This window comes from Tiliqua scincoides, chromosome 2 (assembly GCF_035046505.1).
Source record: "Tiliqua scincoides isolate rTilSci1 chromosome 2, rTilSci1.hap2, whole genome shotgun sequence".
In the NCBI taxonomy this organism is placed as follows: domain Eukaryota; kingdom Metazoa; phylum Chordata; class Lepidosauria; order Squamata; family Scincidae; genus Tiliqua; species Tiliqua scincoides.
In genome coordinates, this window is record NC_089822.1 from 119,107,393 (window position 1) to 119,130,863 (window position 23,471).

At 44.1% G+C, this 23,471-nt stretch overlaps 1 protein-coding gene across 7 annotated transcripts in view; it reads right to left on the reverse strand.

Moving 5' to 3' along the window:
- CDK16 (cyclin dependent kinase 16) overlaps positions 1–23,471 on the reverse strand; it is a 66,381-nt gene that overhangs the window by 22,700 nt on the left and 20,210 nt on the right. For 6 of the 7 annotated variants that reach the window (XM_066618332.1, XM_066618328.1, XM_066618330.1 and 3 more), the window contains exons 2-3: positions 3,273–3,412; positions 843–983 (exon numbers count right to left, since the gene is read on the reverse strand). In XM_066618332.1, coding sequence (XP_066474429.1) covers positions 843–983; positions 3,273–3,390 — 259 coding nt within the window. In that variant the 5' untranslated portion in view covers positions 3,391–3,412. The remainder of the gene's footprint in view (positions 1–842; positions 984–3,272; positions 3,413–23,471) is intronic. The other variant, XM_066618333.1, reaches the window with a different exon arrangement.

Sequence of the window (23,471 nt, forward strand, 5' to 3'; positions counted from 1 at the left end):
ACAGGGACCTCTAAAGTTATGTTTTATAAAATGTTTCGGTATCATTTTATACAGGAGGAGGGTAACATTTTATGGGCAGGAGGTCTGGTCTAGAGGGTAGAGCCTCCATTTGCCTGAAGATTAACATCCACAAGGTCACCAGTTCGAGGCCACCGGCACCGTGCGACCTTGAAGCAGCTGGCAAGCTGCAGCTGAGCTGTTCCATCTGCTCGGAGCGTGGGAGGATGGAGGCCAGAATGTTAAACCAGATCGGAGTGTAACACCTTGAATGTAGTGGTTCTTGAAAGAAAGAACCTTCTTTCAATTTGTAAAAATCCCTGCGTGGATTTAATAAGCCTGCCTATGCAAACCGCCTTGAATAAAGTCTTGAATAAAGACCAAGAAAGGCGGTATATAAATACTGTATATTATTATTATATTATTATCATTTTTGAATAGTTAGATGCATGTGAATTTCATGTTAATACCACATCTAAGAAGCACATCTAACCAGTGAAAAAGTACAACTTACTCAATATAAAGGCATAGATCTAAAGTTTCATGCTAATAAAAAGTCAACCCCTGAAGCAGAGCTCCCTAGGAGGGACCCAGAAGTCCATGTCCCCAGCACCCATACCATACTCCCACTGGAGCCAGGAATGGAGGTCCAGGACTCTGGGCTATCTGGTCTCCTTTCTCAAAGAGATGCCAGTTGTGATGCAGCCCAGTTCATGACAAGAGACCCCAATGAGTAAGCAAGTAAGCTGGGGCTGCAGAAAATCTTTTTAGACCAGCCAGGATTGGCAGAGCCCCTACCCACAACAGGGAGCCCTTGCAGGCACAGTGGGAGGTGCGATAATCACCTAGTCGGGCGGTGCGGTTGAGGTGAGCACTCAGGCTGCGGCTGACGGCCAGGCGAGGCCTGCGGAAGGAGCCTGCGTAGTGATGCAGGAAGGCGTGAACGCTGCGGGAGGTGCTGGGGCGCACACTCTTCACTGTGGGGCCTGGGGGAGGGGAAGGGGGAAGCCCATGGATGGACAAATGGACGAACATAGGGCAGAGGTGGAGGGGAATGGTGGAAAGGATACAGGATGTGTAGGAACAGAACATGGGGAGGAACAAGCAGATGGAGCACACATGGGTATGTGAGAAGATGCAGAACAAAACAGTCAAGAAGAAGGGGAGAAGGGGTACAATAGGAGGGGAGACACCAGTGAGAAGCAGAAGCAGCACAGGGGGACAAGGGGGGGTAGGATCCCAGAAAATAGGCCAGGAGTAGGAGAAATGCGAAAAGAATATTCACCCACCAACCCGACCATAAGGAATGGTTGCAGGAATTAAGAAAAGAAGGGGAAAATATAAGCACGGAAGGGAATGTATGGAGAGGAACAGTGTATCATGAGCACACACCCATGGAAGGGGAAATGAGAGAACACACATGCAGAGGAGAAAAGCATGCGTAAACATAGGAAAGGAATGGAAAAGATCCAGCAGAAAGCCCACATGCAGAAATCAAATGTACAAGAGGACAGGGAGTGGTCATTGCACAGTCAGGGAGAATCACACCGCCACAGTGCAAGGAAAGCAGAAATAAAAACAGACAAACATAAGAAAAAGAACAGAAAACAAGAGAAATATGAAGAAAAAAAACAAAAATCAAACCAGAATGGAACTCAAACTTAAAAGTGAGCCCTTGGCAGAGAGGCATGAAGGGGGTATAATGGAAAGGAAGAACTTACCGAAGGAGGATGGCCTTCTCCCCAGTTATCGTAACTGGAGAAACCTCCATCCCAATGACCGGAAATGTCCCAGCATCACCAACCCCAAACTTTCCCATTACTTCAAATAAACTATTCTGATCCAACTTCCCCTTAGCAAAGGGCAGGATATGTCTGGTACTAGGAATACATCAAGGCCTTCACAATATGGGAAAAGGACAGTATTCTGCATGGTCACAAATAAAAGAGTGTGGCTTCTAGTGCAGTCTCTGGTATATCTTTCAGATTCCACTTTTCCTTCTTTTGCTTTTAAGAAGTTTGTAGTCCTCATTGCTGCAGAGAAAACCCTAGACCAGCAAAGGCTGTATCAGCCAAGTATTCCCAAGATAAGAGCAGTTCTAGGAGGAACTTCTGGTATATAGCATATATATAAAAATATATACCAAGGGAGAAAGGTCCTCAATAAATAACGGAATTTGCACTAGTGTGATGCCATTTGGACTCTGCTTAAAAGGGTTGGCTACCATCATCTTCAAGCCCACCTTGTGCACACCTGTATTTTCTAAATGTATCACAGGGCTTTGGAATAAGGAGGGGCCATAGCTTAGTGCCACAACAGATTCTGTGCATTGAGAAGGTCTCAGCTTCAGTTCCTGGTATCTCCAGGGAGGACAGAGGAAAGACTCCTTTCTGAAACCTTGGAGAGAAGCCACTAGTCAGGGTAAACAATACTAGGTTAAATGAAACTCAGGATAAGTCAGTTCCATATATTCATAGAATTCTGGGCTAGAAATCCTAAGTTTCCAAACAGCCAGAGGCACTCCTAGCAGCCATTCATCAGTTTAGGCAGTCCCTTTCGCCAGACGCCTGAAGAAGTTGGAGGTTGAGTGCCTTTTAGAAGCAAACTCAAGTCTTTTCAATTCAGGCAAATATTGTGCAACCAAAGATAAGCAGGGGATTCTTTAGTATTGGGCTTCCTTCCCATTTTGTAAAATTTAAAGACACATTGAGTGTTTAGATTATGTACCCCCACCCTGAGCAGTCCTTTGTTTTCATTTTTTACCCACCCTTTCTCACAACTGCATAATAATATTTGTATCTTGTCACAACTGCTTTTTATAAGATTTATTTGGGGGGGGGGGTAGAAGTTAGAACTTTGTATTCCTCTTTTAAAATGGAAGCTCAGAGAAAATTCAACAGGAGTAAAATAGACCTGAGAAGATAGGGAGATGAGGATGGAGGGGAGTGCACCAGGAGACACTGAACTGACTGAGGTACTAAACAAAGAGATGCCATCACAGAATGATCAAAATCTTCACTCTGAACTTAACTGCCAGCACATTTTCCTGATTTTTCTTTGCAACCTTAAGAACAAAAGAAAAAAACTTCTTAAAAAAACACCTTTTCAACCTTCTAAAAAAAACAAAAACACACACACTTCAGGTTTAAGGTGCACTCAGGAGCAACCACCAGATTCTGCCCTGGATGCCACACTTGGTAGCATTCTTGTGACCAAAGACAACCACAGAGCCACTCCCTAGCCACATCCTCACCCCTTCCACAAACACAACCAACCATTATCACTGCTGTTGTTTTCCTCGATGTTGATGGGTTCGCTGAGGTTTTTCTCTACTGTCCGGCTCCCTCGCAGCGTCATGGACAGCTGCCTCTTGATCTTCTTCATCCGATCCATGGTGGGACAATGGCTGGTGTCACTTCCATCAGAGCAAAAAAAGAGAAGGTTATCCAGCAGATTAGACACATGGCCAATTCTCACTTGACTTAGCCTAGGTCATATGCATTTAAACATATTTATTTATTTAAACCCTGCCTTTCGATTCACAAATTCTTACAACCACTTAAAAATAAATAAATAAAAGTCTGAATATGCATGATAAAAAAAGAGAAAAAAGGAACATTCAGGCTCCTAAAGAATTCAAGGCAGGACTATAAGCATTAAAATAAAATAGAATAGATCTCTATTGCCTGCATGCTGAAGGACAGTACAGAAGACAACAGCCAAAAGATCCTTCACAGCTCAGTCACTGCCTGTCAAAGTCAAGCCAGGACAGAGGAAAGGGCAAGGGAAGGCCAGGGAACAGGCAGTCTTCCAATTCTTCTCACTGGAATTGACTGGGGGATGAGGATGAGTCGGAAGATGAATAGTGGAGAGAGTTCGGTAAACCTGGTTTGGGGCTAAATGCAGTCCACAAGACATCAGTTGGCATTCTTTGGCATACTAAATCCAAGAGGTCTAAAAGGAAGAGGTTTGGTTGGTCAAGAAAGACCTGGCCTGGGAGAAGGTGGGCTTGGAGCTGTATGGAAAAGGCACATGCAGCTCAAGATATGGGAGGATACTGTGAGGTGGTTTTGAGAGATTCTGGGATCATATGGCGACACTTGAGAGCTGTAATTGTGTGGCGATGCAAGTATTGTACTGTACCTGTAACTTCCAACCACCCATTACTACTTTTTGCCTGTATGGATTTCTGAGCAGCTACAGAGGGGTGGTTATGATAGGTTTAACTGTGTGATATACATGCCATATTGTAAGATTTTGGGCGCAATCCTAACCCGTTAGTGCTTTCCAGCACTAGCGTAGCAGTGCCAATGGGACGCGTGCTGCATCCTGCAGTTGGGTGTCACTCACGGAGGCCTCCTCAAAGTAAGGGAATGTTTGTTCCCTTACCTCAGAGCTGCATTGCTCTTATGTCAGTGCTAGAAAGCACTGACATAAGGGATTAGGATTGCGCCCTTTAATTGGTTACAAGGAGGCTCCCAGTTGTCTGAATCCATCCAGAGCCTCTCTCTCACCCAAAACACTGCAGTGTCATCTGAATTCTGAATTCAGCTTCCTGGAAGCAACTAAGAGCTATTTTTAAAGTTAATTATGCATTGTAGAATAAGGAGCACAACTGACAGGGGCTAAAGAAAAGCAACAGGCCAATGCACGTTCTGGTTGCCAAAATACTGATATCTGAAGAGTTTATTTGGGCAGTGAATAAGCTGCCATTTTGCACAGAGACCCAGGACAGCCTATGAAGGCAGATGAGGTCATCAATATTGGTTGGGTCAGACCTCTATAAAAATGCAGCAGAGCAGCATGTGCCCAACCCACAACTTGTCCACTTTTCCTCCCTAGAGGTGCCAGTCTGTACAAATATACACACACCCTTCTCCTCGGGCACCACTTGGTGATGACAACCAGGAAATGCAGCACACACTACTACTAGAAGGGCTACTGCAGATTGAACAGGCATGTCAACAAAAGTGTGGTTCTTGTGGTACAATGTTGAAACAGATGTGTGAGTTTATTTTTAAAGATTACCAAATATATTTTATAGTTTGTGTGGTCAATCAGAGTGGGAACCTTCTTGAGCCTATCTTCATCCCCAGTTTTTCTTTTCCAGTCTTGGGATTTTCCATCTTAGTCAGAAACAGTTAGCTTCTGCTTCTTCAGAAGAGTATCAGTGATTCCTCACTGAAATGATGTATTTTGGTGGGTAAGTTACCTAGAAAGGCAATTTGCTGACCACTACCAACCTTTCCTTGCAATGTACAGGCGCCACATGCTGGCACCACATGCTGGCTATGGAGAGGCAGCGAGGCCCAACAGGTCTGGCCAGTATGGTTCATAAACACTCTCCAGAATCCACTGCAATACACAGCATTGTTCTATAGCAGATAGTGTGGTTGTAGGCTGGCAGGTTGACATGGAAAGGGTTTCCTGAAGGGAGGAGGCTTGAAAACCACTGCTCTGAGGCACCAAAGGTTGCCTTAGAAGGCCATGTTACATTGATGACCTCTCTAGAGTTAAAAAAAAAACCACACACAAAACAACTTTCTCTTCAGGAAGAATGGGATTTGTTTTGTGCTTATTACCATAGTTGGAGCTGGAAAGACATTTCTCCTCAGGTCAATCTGGCTAGCAACACAGTTAGCATAATTCATGCCAAGCACATAATTTGAAGGGCGTGTGTGTGCATGCATCATACACAAAAACCCATCCATGACATAGTGATGAGAAGGAGGATGATTTCATCTGAAGCTTGAAGCAGACTAGTTTGGTCACAGGCTATATTTTTGAGGTATTCCAAACTTTCAACTACCTCTTCAGCCTTCCTATAAGGCAGGGATTAAATTTAGCACAAAGGGCTGGAGCATGCAAGGAAACCGCCCAGTCTGGGTATGCTAGTTGACAAATGAAACCCAAATGGAAGTGATGAGTCTGTCAGAGCCAGAATTTTCCAAATGTAACATGGGCCTCCTTCTTGAGATGTGGGCCAGGGCCTCATCCACAACTGGACTAGGAACTATTGTGGCCTACCCTACAGGATCAGAAAGCTTCAAAGTCACTCTGCAGTCATTTTGATTTGCAAGGAGTATTATGGAATACTTGGCATTTTTCACATTTATTAAAATGCCTATCCCACTTTTCTTCAAGGAATTCAAAGCAGCCAATAACTAAACTAATAAAATAATAAAAACAGAAAGAAAATATAGCATCAGTAAAATAAAAAAACAGTAATCAGAGAGTTGTCCATCACAGTAATGGAAAAAAACACAGCTGGCAGTCAGCATCTCCTAAAAGTCACAAACTGACCAAATGAACTTAAAAATTAGGCCAGGGAGCTTTTCCCGGGGGGGGGGGGGATTCCATAATGCTGGTGCCATAACTCAGAAGACTTTGCTCATATTCATGCACTACATCTAAGTCAGTGGAAGGGCCTAGAACAGAAGCTGCAATGTGCATCGGAGTAGACAGGAGGGCATATACAAGGTTATCCTTTATTACAGGTATAAAGTATACAGAATAAGGGAGAATTGTTAACTCAATCCCTTTTATGCATCTGAGTCTTCATTACAGCAGACCTGCACAACTTGTGACTCACCAAGCCAAAGAGCCCATCAGGCACATACTGTGCCCTGCAACATGCTCAAACCCCCCCCCCCATTTTTGTAGAGCAAAAAGAAGAGGTTAATCAGCTTTACTCCACCCCAGGTTGATGACTGAAAAAAGGAAGAGAAAAACCAAAAAGATCTTGACTACTCTTGCATCTTTAACTGCTAAGATGCCTGTGTAGAAAATCACAACCAGCAAATGACATTTTCCACAGTAAGGAGGTAAATGTCATCTCCCCATACCTGCACCTCAAGCTGCTGTTCAAAAGTGACTAAAAACCATTTAGCTTCGAAATTCTGCCAAAGGACTCTAAATAGCCCTGAGCATAGGTCTAGGAAAACTCAGCACAGATAGAGATCTGAGGAAAGGCCAGGTAACAGACAAGGAGAAAGGGAAACAAAAGAAGCAGCTTCAAGAGCATAGACACAGCAAAGGAATTCTTAACACAAGCTGTTGGTTAGTTTGTCTATATAGCCTTTATCTGCTTCCTTTTGCAACAGACAATAGGAGCTGAAAGCCAATGAAACCAGAACAGTTTCCAGAGCATATCACCAAAAGATAACCTGGTAACAAGCTACCCTGAGGACTGCCACTCAGTTTGCTGTCTGGACGCTATCCTTTTAAGATACACCACCTTTAATTTATGGCAAATTCTGGTCTTGGAGCTCACTAGGGTGGTAGCACAGATCCACCTTTACTGCTACCCGCGAAAGCAGTTGGTCTTGAGCAGACAGTTGATGGTGCAAAAGGTCCCGCTAGCTTAACTTTACAACATGGTCCTGGCCATACAAGTAGCCCTGTTTATAACTTTGCAACAGGGTTATCCTGCCTAGGCATGTACTCGTTTTCCTCTATATTAGGATGTGCTCTTTTGACCAGCTTTAGTGTGGATGAACACGGTTTTTTTCCCCTCACCATTCTAGAAGTCATCTTAGCATGCTGTAGAAGACACAGGTCTTGCAGCTCCAACAGACAAGCTCTTCTTTCAACCAGTTTGAATTTCCAAGCATAAATACATGTTCCTGTTCCATACTAGAAATTTCTTCACAAGGCCAATTCAGGTGTGTGAAAGAGCAATCAAACCTCCACTGTTCCATATGTGCATTTGCCCATCCTCTTCAGGAGAGTTGGTCTCTTATTATGTGCTGAATTCTGACTGCTGGATCAGATTCTCCTGATCAGAGTGTTTTGTAACTATGTACAGTCCAAATTTCTGATTTCAAGCTTGTGAAGAAGCATTTTCCAACTCTTGATATTCCAATGAGTCTGTCTCAACACACACACACACTACCTACATGTGTATTAGGAACTTCACCAACATGAAAAATGTGGCTCCCTACTCCAAAGGATAAAAATCTAAGACAAGACACAGCAGGGAATGGGTAAAGGGCAAATAGGAGGATGAATACAATAAGCAAGTGAGCATTTGCCTGCATGCCAAGTACAAAGCTAAGATTTAGGATTTTGAATGTTTTTTTGAGAGGTTGGGAGAAGGAACTGTCCTTAGAAGGAGGTCTGGGTGCCAATGAAGATCCAACAGGGCTCACAGCCCATGTGAGTTCATCTATGAATGCACTGCTCACAGAAACTAGATTCTCAAGGGATCCAATACCGTGCCATCTGGACACACTCCCAGGTCTTTCCATATCCCCTAAGATGCCAGGAGCAGTGGTGACCCTGCACCAGGACGGAAGACCAGGAACAGTGATGGGAGTTCTCTCTAGCACTCATTCCCAGTGCACTGCTTTAGTGTGGAGTCCTTTCTGTCCTGGTCCTTGGCTTCAGCCTCCTGGTCCAGTTCCCCACTACACTCCCTATCCTTCAGCCTGCAGTTTCAGCCTCTTGCTCCGACTGTGGCTCCCACCCTGACCCAGCTTTCATGTCCTGAACCTCAGGCAACCAATGCTGCCTCTCTCGGCAGGCCAGAACAGATAGCTAAATGGACCCTTGGTCCAGAGGAGGAGACTGAACCCAAAAAGCAAACAAAGGCCCTGTCTCCATGTTCCTTCTTTGGCAGGATAGCCATCCATAATGTGGCATTAACATATTTTTGACAAAGAACTTGGGCTCTCTTGGCACAGAACACCACTATTTGCAAAGGCAATTAGGCAAACATGGGCATTTGCTTCTTACCTCTTAAAGGTACATGGTCACAATTTGGATGCAGATCAGGAAAGTACAGATGTTTGTTGCTGTATCTTTTAAGGACCAACCCAAATATAATTTGGATGAATTGCTTAAATATTGTGGATGGCTGCATGAACATTGTATGACGATAAAATGAAACAAACATAACTATTGTACTAAATAGTGTATGATAGCATATAGCATTTCCAAATAAAGTCCAGGATTATAACAGATCAACATATTATATAATACAGCAAAATTCCCAGCCTTGGAAATGGACATCCGTGTTCACTCTTGGGTGGGGTACCGACTCTTAAAGTCTTGCCTCCTCCTTCTAGAACATACCCTCTCCAACAGAATTAGGGTGTGAAGTGCTGGTGGCCTCTACAGAATCCGCCCCAACCCCCTACAGCCTGTGCTTAGCTTGCTCAGTGCCAAACTGTTGAGCCACTGCAATGTGACAAGTTGGAGCCCAAGGCAGTGAAGTAGGCAGCGAGTGGCGGAAGCATGCTGTGAGCAAAGATGACATTCCTCACCTCGGTCTGTCACTCTGTATTAAGTAAAATTCCCTCTTGGATTGAAACTGGGTGGAGGAAGACCGCACTATCCGTGGGATGATCAGAAGGTGCACAGATCTTGCCACCCCACAGAAAACGCAAAGATCTAGCCAGATAAGGACTCTTTTCTGCCCAGCCTAGTCAGACCAACAAGCCCAACTAAACTAGGCTCTTTTTGCCCCAATATCCCTAATTAGGTTGCCCTAATATCCTATTCCTTCATCAGCTCTGATCCAGTCATATAACTTAATCCATCCAAATAGGAAAATGTAGTGTGTGCCCTGAGTCCATAGGACACAAGTAGGCAGTTGTTATGTGGCACAGAATTTTGCATCCTGATCGTTAAGGTACAGTATTGTGTTCTTCCACTCTATCCTTCTGCCTCTTGTCACCATTATATCACTGTCTGTGGTATTTACTAACCTCAAATCATAAAAGTCTTCTGTCCTCCTGCTCTGTCCATTCTCCCTTACTGTACACTTTAAACTATGATACCTCAACGATGGTGCTTTTCTGATTGAAAAACCCACTTCCTCAAGAAAGTACCTGGCTTATCCCCTCATCTGTAACTGAATCTTGTGGCAGCCATTAAAATTTGACCATAGGCTTGACCTTTATGCTAAGGCATTGGTATTTGCCAACATTCAACCTTTGTTCCCTTTGCCACTTCTTTCCTTTCCCTCTCTCTTTTACCTCCTTCACTGTCAAAAATGAAAATTGTACGCTCTTTAGGGCAGGGGCCTGTCCTTTTTCCTCTGTTACTCTGTAAAGTACACAGTCTTGCTATATAAATACCATCTCCTCTGGCTATTTCAAATAAGAAGAAACAAATGCATCCTCCCACTCACTTGTAGTAATACTGCCCCTAATCTATTACACAGGCATAGAGTAAGACTCCACTAACATGAACCAAAGATAGCACAAGTACAGTGCAAAGGGTTCTTCCTCCTCCTCCGGGATAGGAAGACTACAGAAAATAGCCTTTCCAGAATTTCAGTTTTCATTTTCAAAAACCCTGTTAGGTAGCTCATTCTACAGTGCCTTCCACAAATGTGGTCTGCACACTTGGACACAAAACCTTGCTCATTTCCCAACAATGTTTCAAGTCAAGGCTCAAAAAACAGGGAGGGCCAAGGGAGAGTTTTCAAAATCATTTGAAACTTTTCAAAACTGGACAGTGTGCTGAATGTGAACTTAGGCAACCCAGCTTCCAGATATGTTCAGCTGTGAAGCTCTCTGGCTGGTTCTTGTGGGGATAAGCGAGAAGAAAAAATAAGAACAGCCCTGCTGGATCAGGCTCAGGGCCCATCTAGTCCAGCTTCCTGTATCTCACAGCACCCCACCAAATGCTTCAGGGGGCACACAAGACCACAAGATACTTGCATCCCACTGACATTCCCCTACATCTGACATTCTATTTACCCTTGCAGACCTCGATTAAGACACCACACTGGTCTTGGGTTTAACTTGGGCCTCTTGATTAAACACAAGTGACCAATTTTTAAAACATAAAACCTACTGAACACACTGTCAGTCCCTCGCCAGTCTGGGATAAACAAAAAAAACTGCCATCCACAGCCAACTGAGATGACAGAAAAAAATTCCTACGTGGCCCTCGCAATGAGCGACCGTTAATCTCAGACTGTACATGGTTTGTAATCTGTGATGGAGTTTTTCTCCAGAAATCCATCCAATCCCCTATTAAAGGCATCTAGGCCAGTCGCCATCACCACATCCTGCAACAAGGAGTTCCACAGACCAATTACACGCTAGGTAAAGAAATACTTTCTTTGGTCTCTTCTATCTCTCCCAACACACTTAAATTAAGTGGATGTTCCTAGTTCCCAGTTGTGTGAGAGGAAAAAGATCAACTCTCTATCTATCCCCTGAATAATTTTGTATGTCTCAATCATGAACCCCCTCAGGTACCTCATTTCTATACTGAATAGTCTCAAATGCTGTAGCCTTTCCTCATAAGGGAGGTGACCCAACACAGTAATCATTTTTGTCGCTCTCTTCTGCACCTTTTCTAGTTTCTCTGATTTGAGTGTTTCTCAAAACACGGGTTGGGAACCTAGTGGTTCATGAGCCAATTTCAGGTGGGCCCCCATTCATTTCAATATTTTATTTTTAATATACTAGACTTGATGTTACTATGGTATATAATATGACTGCATTTGGGGAAATGATACACAACTATTCTTCTAAAAAATAACCGACCACTAATTGTTACCTAAGAACTGTAGTCTCTAATTTATTAAAAACTGTAAAAGATCATAAGATACATTTTTATTCTTTTTAAATTCTGGTCTTCACCACCTTTTTGTAAACACTGAGTAAGTGCACTGTAAACTACATACCAGTAAAACTGTGGTTCCCAGCCTGGTATTCATGTACTCCCAGGGACACTCAACAGGACCTTCAGGGGTACTTGAAAAAGAATGGAATAATGGCAAAAAAAGGTAGATCATGCTCCAAAATGCCTTGCAAGGCAGGAATGCCTTGGAAGGACCAGCAAGGCAGGAAGGGAGGTAACTAGCTGGCTGTGAAAGCCCCACCAACAGCTAGTTTTTGGTCATCAATTCATGTATGAACCAGTGATTGAAAAGCAGCACAGTAAAAAAGCTGAAACATAATATGGAAAGTAATCAATCACCGAGAATCTCTCAGGACACTTCTGGTGCAAAACAGTGCAAAGGCAGAGTTTTCTGTTCTTCAAACAGATGAAAAGAGAAAATATGTGATGAATACATGAAGTCTGGGTTTTCATAGAGAGGAGATGAGGGTTTGTATTGTTACATACATTTTGCTAATAGGAAGGGTACAATTTATGGAAATGGGTTGCCAAGGGATATGCAAGTGAAAAAGGTTGGGAACCACTGCGGGAGAACCATGAATCAAATCCACCTTTAAGGTGTCTGGTGTGTTAAGCCAGAAGCTCCACATGTCACATACAACGTATAACACATAACTGGGAGTGTGCAATTCAATTCACAGCGGAGAGATGCAGCTGCATATATTTACAACACTTTTTATTCAGAAGTAGACTCACTGCTTTCCATGGGAGTTATTATTAAATAATGGTGCACTGAATTGTAGCCTGGGACTTTATTTCAAATGGAAAGGATGATCCCATGCTGATGCTGAAGAAAAAAAAAGACCTCTGCCAAATGCATGCATTTGCAAAAAGGAACCAGGTTAACTTTGGCTGGAATTTCCCAGGAAAGTTACTATAGAAACAAATGATCTCTGCATTGCTTCTGATGAGCCTGCTTTAGCAAGAAAACTTTACTGAGTTGAAAGGCCCTGCCCTCTGACTGACTCAGAGATAAGGCAGAGTGATAATTTGAGCTGGATTACTTGGTAAAAATTTTACATACTGTAGGCGAGTATCTACTGTTTATATATGCTTTTAATAATAATAGTAAATGGAACTTACTCCTGGGTAAGTGTAGGTAGGTTTGCGGCCTAGGATAGTAAACAATTTTTCTGCTTGATGATGTCACTTCTGGTCATGACATCACTTCGAGTGGCTCCTGACAGATTCTCATTCTAAAAAGTGGGTCCCAGTGCTAAGAGTTTGAGAACCACTGCTCTATGTCCTTTCTGAGATGAGGTGACCAGAACCGAGCTATGGCCTTACCATCGATTTGTGCAATGGCATTATAATATTGGCTGTTTTATTCTCAACCCTCTTTTTAATAATCCCAAGCATGGAACTGGCCTTCTTCCCCACCACCGCACACTGGGTCGATATTTTCATCAAACTGTCCACCAGCACCCCAAGATCTTTCTCCTGATCTGTCACGGACGGCTCAGAATGCATTAGCCTATATATGAAGATTGGATTTCACTGTTCCAAATTTTAACTTTTTTTTTTTTTTAACACAAAAACCAAGTTAGCCATTTTTTGTAGATTTTTGATCACTGAACACGGAAATAATTAAAAAATACGCTCCCAAACAAAAGAAACTGGATGTGTCCAGTTCCAACCACGTCTTCGCTATGATCACGTGATCCACGAGGCAAAGACACATGATCCAACTCACCAGGAACAGAATTTAAAGTTTGCCACATTGACTTATGAGTGTCGCTATTATAACATCCCATTGAAATACATGTGAAACAGAAATGGTCGATTTTCTTGGAAATTTTAGCTAGGAGAGCATTTTAACTGTGATTTTCATGTTCAGTGCCCAAAAATCTATCAAGAAAAACTACTTCCATTCTTGTAAAAATTTCATCATTGAAAAGTGGTTTTTGTCCCAAAGTGCATTACTTTACACTTACTTACATTGAAACACATTTGCCATTTTGCTGCCCATTCTCCCAGTTTTTAGAGATCCTTTTGGAACTCTTCACAATCCCTTGTGGTCGTCACCACCCAGAAAAGTTTAGTGTCATTGCAAACTTGGCCTCCTCACTGCTTATCCCTGTCTCCAGGTCATTTATGAACAAGTCGAAAAGCACAAGTCCCAGGACATATCCCTGGGGCACACCGCTTTTCACCTCTCTCCACACTGAAATTTCCCATTGACACCCACTGTGTTTCCTGGTCCTCAACCAATTCTTAATCCATAAGAGGACCTGCCCTCTTCTTTCCTAACTATGAAGTTTTCTCAGCAGCCTTTGATTTTCAAACAGCTTCTGAAAATCCAGATAGATAACATCCATGGGTTCTCCTGCATCCACATGCCTGTTGAACTTTTCAAAAAATTAAAAGGCTCGTGAGATGAGACCCCTACAGAAGCCATGCTGATTCTCCATCAGCAAGGCTTGTTCTTCTATGTGTTAAGATTTTATCTTTAATGAGATTTTCTACCATATTACCTGGAACAGACATTAAGCTGACCATCCTGTAGTTCCCCCCCCCCCCACTTTTGTAAAGATTGGCATGACATTTGCCATTCTCCAATCCTCTGGCACGCTGACCATTTTAAAGGACAAGTTGCATATTTTAGTCAAGAGATCAGCAACTTCATTCTTCAGTTCTTTTATAATTCTTGGGTGGATGCCATCTGGGCCCAGTGACTTATTGATCTGTAATTTATCAATTAGGTCCAAAACATCTTCTTTTCAACCTCTATCCGTTGTGCAGCGCAATCCTACCTTCTGCTGGAACAAGCAGGCCAGGAGGCCTGTGCTGTATTGAGCACAAGACTGGGCCTGAAGTGGCTCAGTCGGAGGCAAGGGGAAACTCTTCCCTTTACAACTGGGTAAGCCACCACAGCTCTTCTCAGACTTGAGATCTGGCATAACAGCCATGGCATAACATGTCAAGAAATCCAGTCCCTCTTTCATGACCAGAGCACGAATTGAACCAGTTGATGTGAGGATAATTGAAGTTCCCCTTGATTACAACCCTCTTTGACACCTCCCTGATTGTTTCCTCATTTCAAGGTCCCCTTCAGGTTTTTGATCCTGAGGATGGTAACAGTTGGCATCCTTCAGTCTCGGAAGACTATGGTGTCACGCTCTGAATAGTGGTTTTGGAACAGAGTGTCCTCTCCAGTGCGCGAAGCCTGGGTAAAGTAGATATGGAGGATAGGCTGTTACCCATGCAGCAAATCCCCCCTCTCCATGCTGCTGAAATGGTCCAATGGAAAGGCAGAGGCCAATACGGTTGGTTCCAGCGGCGTCGCAGGAGTTGCCAGAACGTGACTGTGTTCAGCCATGAACTGCCTCAGGGACTCCGGCTCCGGATTTTGCCTCGAGGTTGACTCCTGAAGCCTTTTCCATAATTGGATGTAGCCACAAGGCAGTGGAGGTTTGGGATCAGAGTTTTCCTTCTCTCAGATGAGCTGCCTTCCCAGGCTGACGAGTCCCATCTATTACAACACTTCTGGTAGTTTAACTCACAGTGATTCTATGATGGAGAAGGACCCGTCTTCAATTGCTACTCTGCTAGATTTGGCTAATCTACTTCTTTAACACAGATGGCCACCCCACCTCCAAAAGCTTCTCCCTAACCTTCCTATAGAGTTTATAGCCCAAGATTGCAGTATCCCACTGATCCTCCACATTCCACCAGATTTCCAGTATGCCCACTATATCAATGTTTTCCCTAGCCACCAAGCTCTCCAGTTCTCCCATCTTCACTCACAGACTTCAGGCATTTGGATAAAAACACCTGTATACGGAATTCCCCAAAAAGGGTTGTTTATTTGTGCCTTTATACTCACAGCCTCTAATTTTGCTGGATCAACTGTCATGTTCCATCATGCTTCCAGTTCTAATTCCTACTCTGTCATTTTCTTGTTTTCTAACTTCCCCATCCTCATCCTCTAGGGATGAGGAGTCACAAACTGGATGCTACTCAGCTGCTGTCGGCTTTCCCCTCAGGGGTCAGTTTAAAAGCTGCTCTGCAACTTTTTTAAATTTTAGGCACCAGCGGTCTGGTTCCGTTTTGGTTCAAGTGAAGCCCATTCCTCTTGTACAGACCCAGCTTGTCCCAGGATGTAAATCTGTGCGTGCCATCCAAAGATCCTTGGGATACAAATAAAATAAACGTAAATGAAAATAAACTTTCTAGCACTGCCAATAACTGACCTGAATTTAAGAAGGGGTAAATATCCTAGCTTCAAGGGGCCAGCGTTCTCAACCACACCTGCACTAGAAATCCAGACATGCCTGCCCTTCATGGGCAAAGAAAACAGGGTTCTTATGGAATGGTGGAAAAGGCGTGGTACTGGTCTGGACGAGTAAGAACAGGAGTCTTGGGCTGAAGGAGGACTGCAGCAAAAGCTACAGGTGAGCCAGGAGGCCAGCTGCAACACTATCTACAGCTGACGGAAAGGGCAATTCCATTACTCCACAGCCGTACACAGTCATTCTGAAACTACGGAAAATCTCCACAATTTCACAATATATGTGAGCACTGATGAGCTCCATTCCCTCGTGACACTGCGTAAGCCCCATCCCTCTACTCTTCCTGTGAAAACCATATGAAAAGACAAAGGCCATCCACAAGGAAGGCTCATTCCTGTGACTAGGAACACTGGATCATACTTCTGCGGGTGGCAGTCTAGGTGAAGAGCCTGAATCAACCCATCCACCAAGGCAGTCTGCTGCCCAAAATGTCCTCCCTAGAGAAGGCAAATCCAAAGTCAATCCATTGCACCACAATGCCCAGAGTCAAGTGAGAACACAAGCCCTTTAAATTCCCTACAAGTTCATTTGAGGGGTAGGTTTCCGATAGTCATCAATCTATGCATGTAGAAAGACTCCCCAGAGCTTGGATCTTGTTAGAGCATCCAAATACTTTCCTTGAGGGTTGACAGGCCTGGCACATTTCATCTTGCTACCTGCTTCTGGATGACTCTCACTGCAGGCCAGTCCCTTCCAACAATGTCTAAGTATCCCACAGATTCACAGCCTGGTCATACAAGGGTAATACTTGGTCAGGCGAACTTGGGGGGGGGGGGGAGGTTTGCCAGGTTTTACCAGTGCCAGCTCCTTGTAATTCCTCCAACCCTGGTGGTTGCTCAGGTACCTAACACATTGACACCGGTACTTAAGAACATTTTTTGCCATCCTGGTTGCCAGAATTCAGTGTAGTACTAGAAAAATGAAGGTTTTACAATGCCTAATCATACCAGTACAGATATTCTGCAGTGCATGGTCCATCTCTTTTTCTCTCATGAGCAGACACTCCCAGCTCTGGCCCAGTAAACTTCCTATTTATACCTAATCCTCTCTAAGCTAGACCCAGGAAATCAGCAGCCCACAGTTATATACAGGACCAAATATATCCTCAAGGCTGCAGTGCTCACTTTGCCTTCCGTGTGTCAAACACAAAGTTCTATTAAATGAAAAAAACAAGGAAATCCTCTCCTTTAGAAGGTGCAAAGATTCACTATGCCAGTGTCATCTGCCTCAAATCAACTCCATACTCTTTTCCTCTGCTACCAATCTTCCGATAAGGAGATTTAAGTCTGACCCTCAATTTCTTTGATTAAGAAATTGTGGTCTAAACATTTTAAATGGTGTGTGGTCGTGCACAAATTAGTTTTGGTCGTCCAGTGAGTTGGGGTAGCTCCTATCTGTGTAAATACAGATCTCAAACAATAAGAGCCCAATCTTTCCAGCACCAATGCAGTTGTAGCAACAGAGTGCACACTGCATTCCGTGGGGGGGAGGGACAGTCACAGAGGCCTCCTCAAGGTAACTGAACATTTGTTCCCTTGTGTTGGGACTACATTGAGTCTGCATAAGCGCTGGAAGGCTGATTAGGAGAACCAATATTGGTAAAAGCAAAACTTTTCACTGTACCAACCCTTGAAGATATATTAACTACCATGCAAAATTAAACCACGCTCTATTTGGTTCAGAATTCTGTCTCCAATAGTGGTTACTCAGATGCAGGCTGAATGCAAAGAGACAACAGCTCTCCCCTTTTGCTTGTCCCGTTTGTCACTACTCAGAAGCATGCTACCACTGTACGTGGAGGTATCCTCCATTGTCAACTACCAATTTGTTTTATTCTGAGGTTTGTTACATACACCGCAGAATAAGGTAGTAGAATGAACTATACCTGCAGACTTCAGATTGCAGGTGGGGAGGTGTCATATTTTTTAATGTTTCTCCAGTGTAGAAAAAATAAATGTTCTACAATCAGAAACAAGCACATCAAAGAGGAGGCTGACCTAGAATCCTCTACCCTGATGTGGCTGTTTTCTACTTGCAGAGAGTATTATAGGTCTGGGAACCTTTAAAAATGAAATCCTCCAGTCCATTCTATCACCTCATTCTATAGGTATCAAACTCAGCCTAAGATAGTGACCATCCAAACTTACTATAGTAAGCTCCATAAACAAATGATGTGTTGTGTGCCCCAAACTTACAATCAATATCAAATTACCTCCAATCATCATTTATTGAGGCTAGCCTGCATGGAATGCTTCATAAGGCAAAATCCAAAGGCTGCAAATTCTCCCCAACTACAAAATCAAGTCTACAACAGTTCTACTGTCAACTTTTTTATTATGCCAGGCAGAGAGCCTCAGATCCCAACACTCAGGGCAGTGGCTCCCAAACTTTTTAGTATTGGGACCAGCCTAAAAAAGTTTCACTTTCCCAGTTGTTCAAGCCTCTGTAGCTATAATGGTGATTGGGTACAGTGCTCCTACCAAGTATTTTTTATTTATTCACATTTTTATACCACCCTTCCTCCAAAGAGCTCAGAGCTGTTTACACAGCTACTCCTCCCCTCCTCCTTGTCCTCACAACAACCCTGTGAGGTAGGTGAGGCTGAGAGAAAGTGATTGGCCCAAGGTCACCCAGGAAGCTTTGTGGCTGAGGGGAGATTTGAACCTGGATCATCCAGGTCTAAGTCCACCTCCCAAACCACTACACCATCCTGGCTGTAGCAGGATAAATAGCTATAAGCACCCATAAGTAGCAGGCTGCTTAACCCTTGATGCACATATCTTAATCTACCCTGTCAGTTTTGTGAACCACCAAACATTGGGTTGTGACCCACTGTTAGGCCATGGACCCACAGTTTGGGAATCACTGACTTAGGGCATTGCTGTTTAGCCTCACTGCCTACTCCACCAAGGTGCTCTGTACCCCTCTTAGGAGCAGCTGAATGCAAGGAGGGTGATGAATGCCTGTAAAACTGTTCAGTGTAAGGGAGCAGCACTGGTCTCAGGAAAATCGCTGGGGAATGTCTGGCTGCCAGATGAGGGCTGCCCAGTTTCTTTCAGCTGAGAGAAATAATCCCTGAGAAAGGGGGACAGAAACAGAATCCTAAGAATTCAAAATCATGAGTCAGTCACTGTTGCTGATGTGGTTTAGAGCAGGTCTACAGCTTTTTGTGATTGTATTTTCGCACACCATCCAGAATGTTGTTGATTGATAGTATATACATTTGTTAAAATAAATAAAACTAGACATGAAGGAGCCCTTTTGCTAGGTGAAAAGGTGAACAAAATCTACTTGTTTATAAAAATAATTTTGCTTGGGAAAAAGGTTTTACTTGAAACTGGTGGAGAATAAACTTTATCGGTTCCTATACAGTTGTTGTTCTCATTTTCCTGCACTTTAAACAGTCATTCCAGCCTCTCCTGCTGCTTCCAATTAAAAACCAACCTGCGGAAGGGAGAGCTCTGCCAGTCAGCAAAATACAAGAGCAGATCATCTTTTTTCTGAAAGTCCACATGCAGAAAATTCTCCACTGAAACTGAGAGTCTGGTTAAGAATGCCGATTCCTGGCTTGTAAACCAAAACAAAAAACTTCCAAGGTTTTCATGCTCAGGTGGTTATAAACATTATTGTATGGTAGGGGTCTTAAAGGCAGGCACCGTGCTACTCTGGAATTGCAAGGGGACTCTGAGCAAGCTGATTGGGGGATTTGGGGAAAGGGGGCTCAGACTACACTATATCAGCCTCTGGATGCAACTTTGTAAAATGACTCAAGGCACAATCATGTCTCCCAGCAAGGCTGGAAATTGCCAACAAAAGCAGGCACAGCTCATGAATGCGTTGGCACTTGCAGCCAACAACATACCTATAGTGGCATGCAGAGACCTGAGACCTTACAAAGTCTGGCACTAAAGCAGAGTTAGATGTGATGTAGCCTCCACCAAGGTGAGTTAGACAGGCTCCAAACCACAACCTTCATTTGTGTGAGAAAGCTGCAGTGCTTTCTGAAGGAGGGAAATATTTTGGGCCTTGACTGATCTACTTGAAAGCACAATGACAGCATCTGAGTCATCCTCAGAGGGCACAACTTCGCTGTGCTGTTCCTCCCAGTGACCTTCTGTCACCTTCCCTTGCCACTCTGTGTAAGAACAAAAGAGCCAGAACAGTTCTAAAGTCCACCTTTACCAGTACTTGCTTCCCCCAATGGCCAACTAGATGTTTCTTGAAAGCTCATAAGCACAGCTTGCCCTTGCCTGCTGTTGTCCTCCCAGCGATTGGCATTCAGTGGTACACTGCCTCTGAAGATGGAGGTTCTCTCATGTAGCCATCATGACTGTACACTACCCTCCAAGGTAGCCCAATCTCCTTTCACAGACCCAAGTGCTACAGCAATTAATATGTTGCGGGGGTAGGGAAGAATTCCAAAACCTGTCTAAATAAGTGAATGAAGCAAGCTAGTATTGTTCCTTTTTTCTGCAGACTTTATTCTATGCTGAACAATTTATTCTGGTTGCGACAATCATGGGGAAGAGCAATGAAAGCTATGATTGAAGCATATGCACAAAACTTCTCATGCACAGCTCTCCTCGTGCCATGACACCACTCCTTACCAAACTACTACTAAAATAGCAGCTCCAAATAAAGCATACAGAAGAGGCTTGTTTATACAAATATGGCCAGCACCAGCTGACACATCAAGGGACCCATCGAGCTGCAGCATGGACATCTTTGCACTCATGTGCCCAGTCAAATTAAAGGTGGTATATGACACTATCTGCAGCTTATCTGGCTCCCCTGCAACTACCCACCTGAGATAAATAACCTGCATTTGGATTCAAAGTTAAGCATGCAATGCATTTATAGGAAAAATTATGGAATGCCTTGCTTAAGAAAATTTCAGTTACATGGAATTGGTCCTGGATGCAAACATTCAGAATTTTGTCTAGAATACATTGAATTGCATGTTTAACTTTGAAACTACAATGTGGGTTGCTTAGCACAAACATTTGGGACTGGGATGCAAAACACAGCCAGGCCAAATTAATTGACCCAAACAGCATAGAGAGTTGGGAGAAGGAGTTAGAAACCAAGGCTGAAGGACTGTCACCCCTCACTAAACACACATAAACTCACCAGTAAGAGACATCACATAGGCTCACCAATGCAACCTGCCCACCCCATCAAGAAAAGATTATTTCAGTGGCATAAAAGGTTTCTGATGAGGAAGCTGATTACAAAGATGCAACCAGCTGCTCAGGTAGATGTGCCTGTCCTAGTCATAACCTATATACCTAGTCATCAAAGATTCATCCCTCTCTTTCAACAGGTGCTTGAAGGAAAACCTCTTGCATGTACAATAGGGAAAGCCATATGGCTGCCATTGGTACCTTCTGCTACTGGATCTCAGGCAAGTGATAGAATCAGGCATCTCAAACCCAAGAACATCCATTTTCATTTGTTTCAAGTCACCACACCTGAAATTATTACCACAGGTAGCAACTAGGCAAGCTTGCATGTCATGGAGACACCCATACACCTTGAACTGCAAGTATTTTAAAAAAGATCTCTCATAAATATCAGTGGTGCTCCCTACTGATAAGAATTTGATGTGCAGGGAAGAGGCACAAGCTATTTAACCAACAGTCTCATGTTACATGCACACACAAATGCCTGTGCCCACTTCCACTGGTGAACACTGCCCACACTTCCTGATATCACAGCAAGTGATACTGCTATTCTGAGTACTCATTAGACAGCCACCACTGTAATATTCTATTACCAGTGGTTCCCAAGCTTCTACAAGGAAGTTGTGAACCACATAAGTTGTTGTGGAGGAGGGGCAAAGGCAGTGACATGACCACGAAATAAAGTGGATTGTGATCACTTTTTAAAAGCATTCTGTGGCTTTGAGAGCCCTGCGGAGGTGTCTGCGGGTTCCCCACACCCCCAGGAGGCTGGCACAGCCCCTGGTAAATTGAAAACACCTGCAATCACATTGCTGCCTTCTCTCCTCCCTGCCCCTTAAGGGGGCAAACATAGGGCTTCCCCCCCCCCCCCGCTGGTGCATCGTGACTCACCAATTTGGGAGCCACTGTTCTGTATCATGAGATGGTCATAGGTAGACTAATGCATGCTCCAGCTGTTTTTGCCATCACACTTCCCAGAATAGTCTGCACCAGATGGTGTCTCTCATTAGGGAGAGAAACAATCAGGGCTTTGTCAAGGAAATCTCAGTACCTCATTTACAGTGCCAGTATATGCATGCTTACTCAGAAGTAAGTCCCACTGTATTCAGTGAGAATAAGAGCACAATCCTATCCAACTTTCCAGTACCAATGCAGCTATGCCAGAAGGGCATGCACTGCATCTTGCATTGGAGGGAAAATCAGAGGCCTCTTCAAGGTAAGGGAACATTTGTTCCCTTTCCCTTGGGGATGAACTGTGGCAGGCGGAGATCAGGGGTCTCAATGCGTGGATGAGACGGTGGTGTAGGGAGGAGGGGTTTAGATTTGTTAGGCACTGGGGAACGTTTTGGGACAAGCGGGGCCTGTACAAGAGGGACGGGCTCCATTTGAACCAGAATGGAACCAGACTGCTGGCGCATAACATTAAAAAGGTGGCAGAGCAGCTTTTAAACTGATCCCTGGGGGAAGGCCGACAGGAGCTGAGGGGCATCCGGTTCGGGATGGGGAGGTTAGAGAACAACAAGACAAAGGCAGGGTAGGAGAAGAAATTGGGAAAGGTAGGGAGATGGGATGTGATAGACGGTTTGGCACAATGAGAGGATGCGGGGACAAAGGAGCAAATAAGCAGCCCATCCTAGGGCATTCCGTGTATAAATGCTTTTATGCGAATGCCCGAAGTCTACGAGCAAAGGTGGGAGAACTGGAATGTCTGGTGACAAGGGAAAATATTGACATAGTGGGCATAACGGAAACCTGGTGGAATGCGGAGAATCAGTGGGATACCGCAATCCCGGGCTATAAACTCTACAGGAGGGACAGGCAGGGGCGTGTTGGAGGTGGGGTGGCCCTTTATGTTAAGGAAGGGATAGAATCCAGCAAAGTAGAGATTGAAGGTGGGTCCGACTCCACCGTAGAATCTCTGTGGGTTAAATTACCAGGCTTGAGCAGCGATGTAATACTGGGGGTGTGCTATCGTCCTCCAGACCAGAAATCTGATGGGGACCTTGAAATGAGGAAACAGATCAGGGAGGTGACAAGGAAGGACAGGGTTGTAATCATGGGGGACTTCAATTATCCTCGTATTGACTGGGTCAATTTGTGTTCTGGTCACGATAAGGAAACCGGATTTCTTGACGTGCTAAATGACTGTGGCTTAGATCAGCTAGTCACGGAGCCCACCAGAGGACAGGTGACTCTGGATTTAATTTTGTGCGGTACGCAGGACCTGGTTAGAGATGTAAACGTTACTGAGCCATTGGGGAACAGTGATCATGCTGCGATCCGTTTTGACGTGCACGTTGGGGGAAGAATACCAGGCAAATCTCTAACAAAAACCCTTGACTTCCGACGGGCGGAC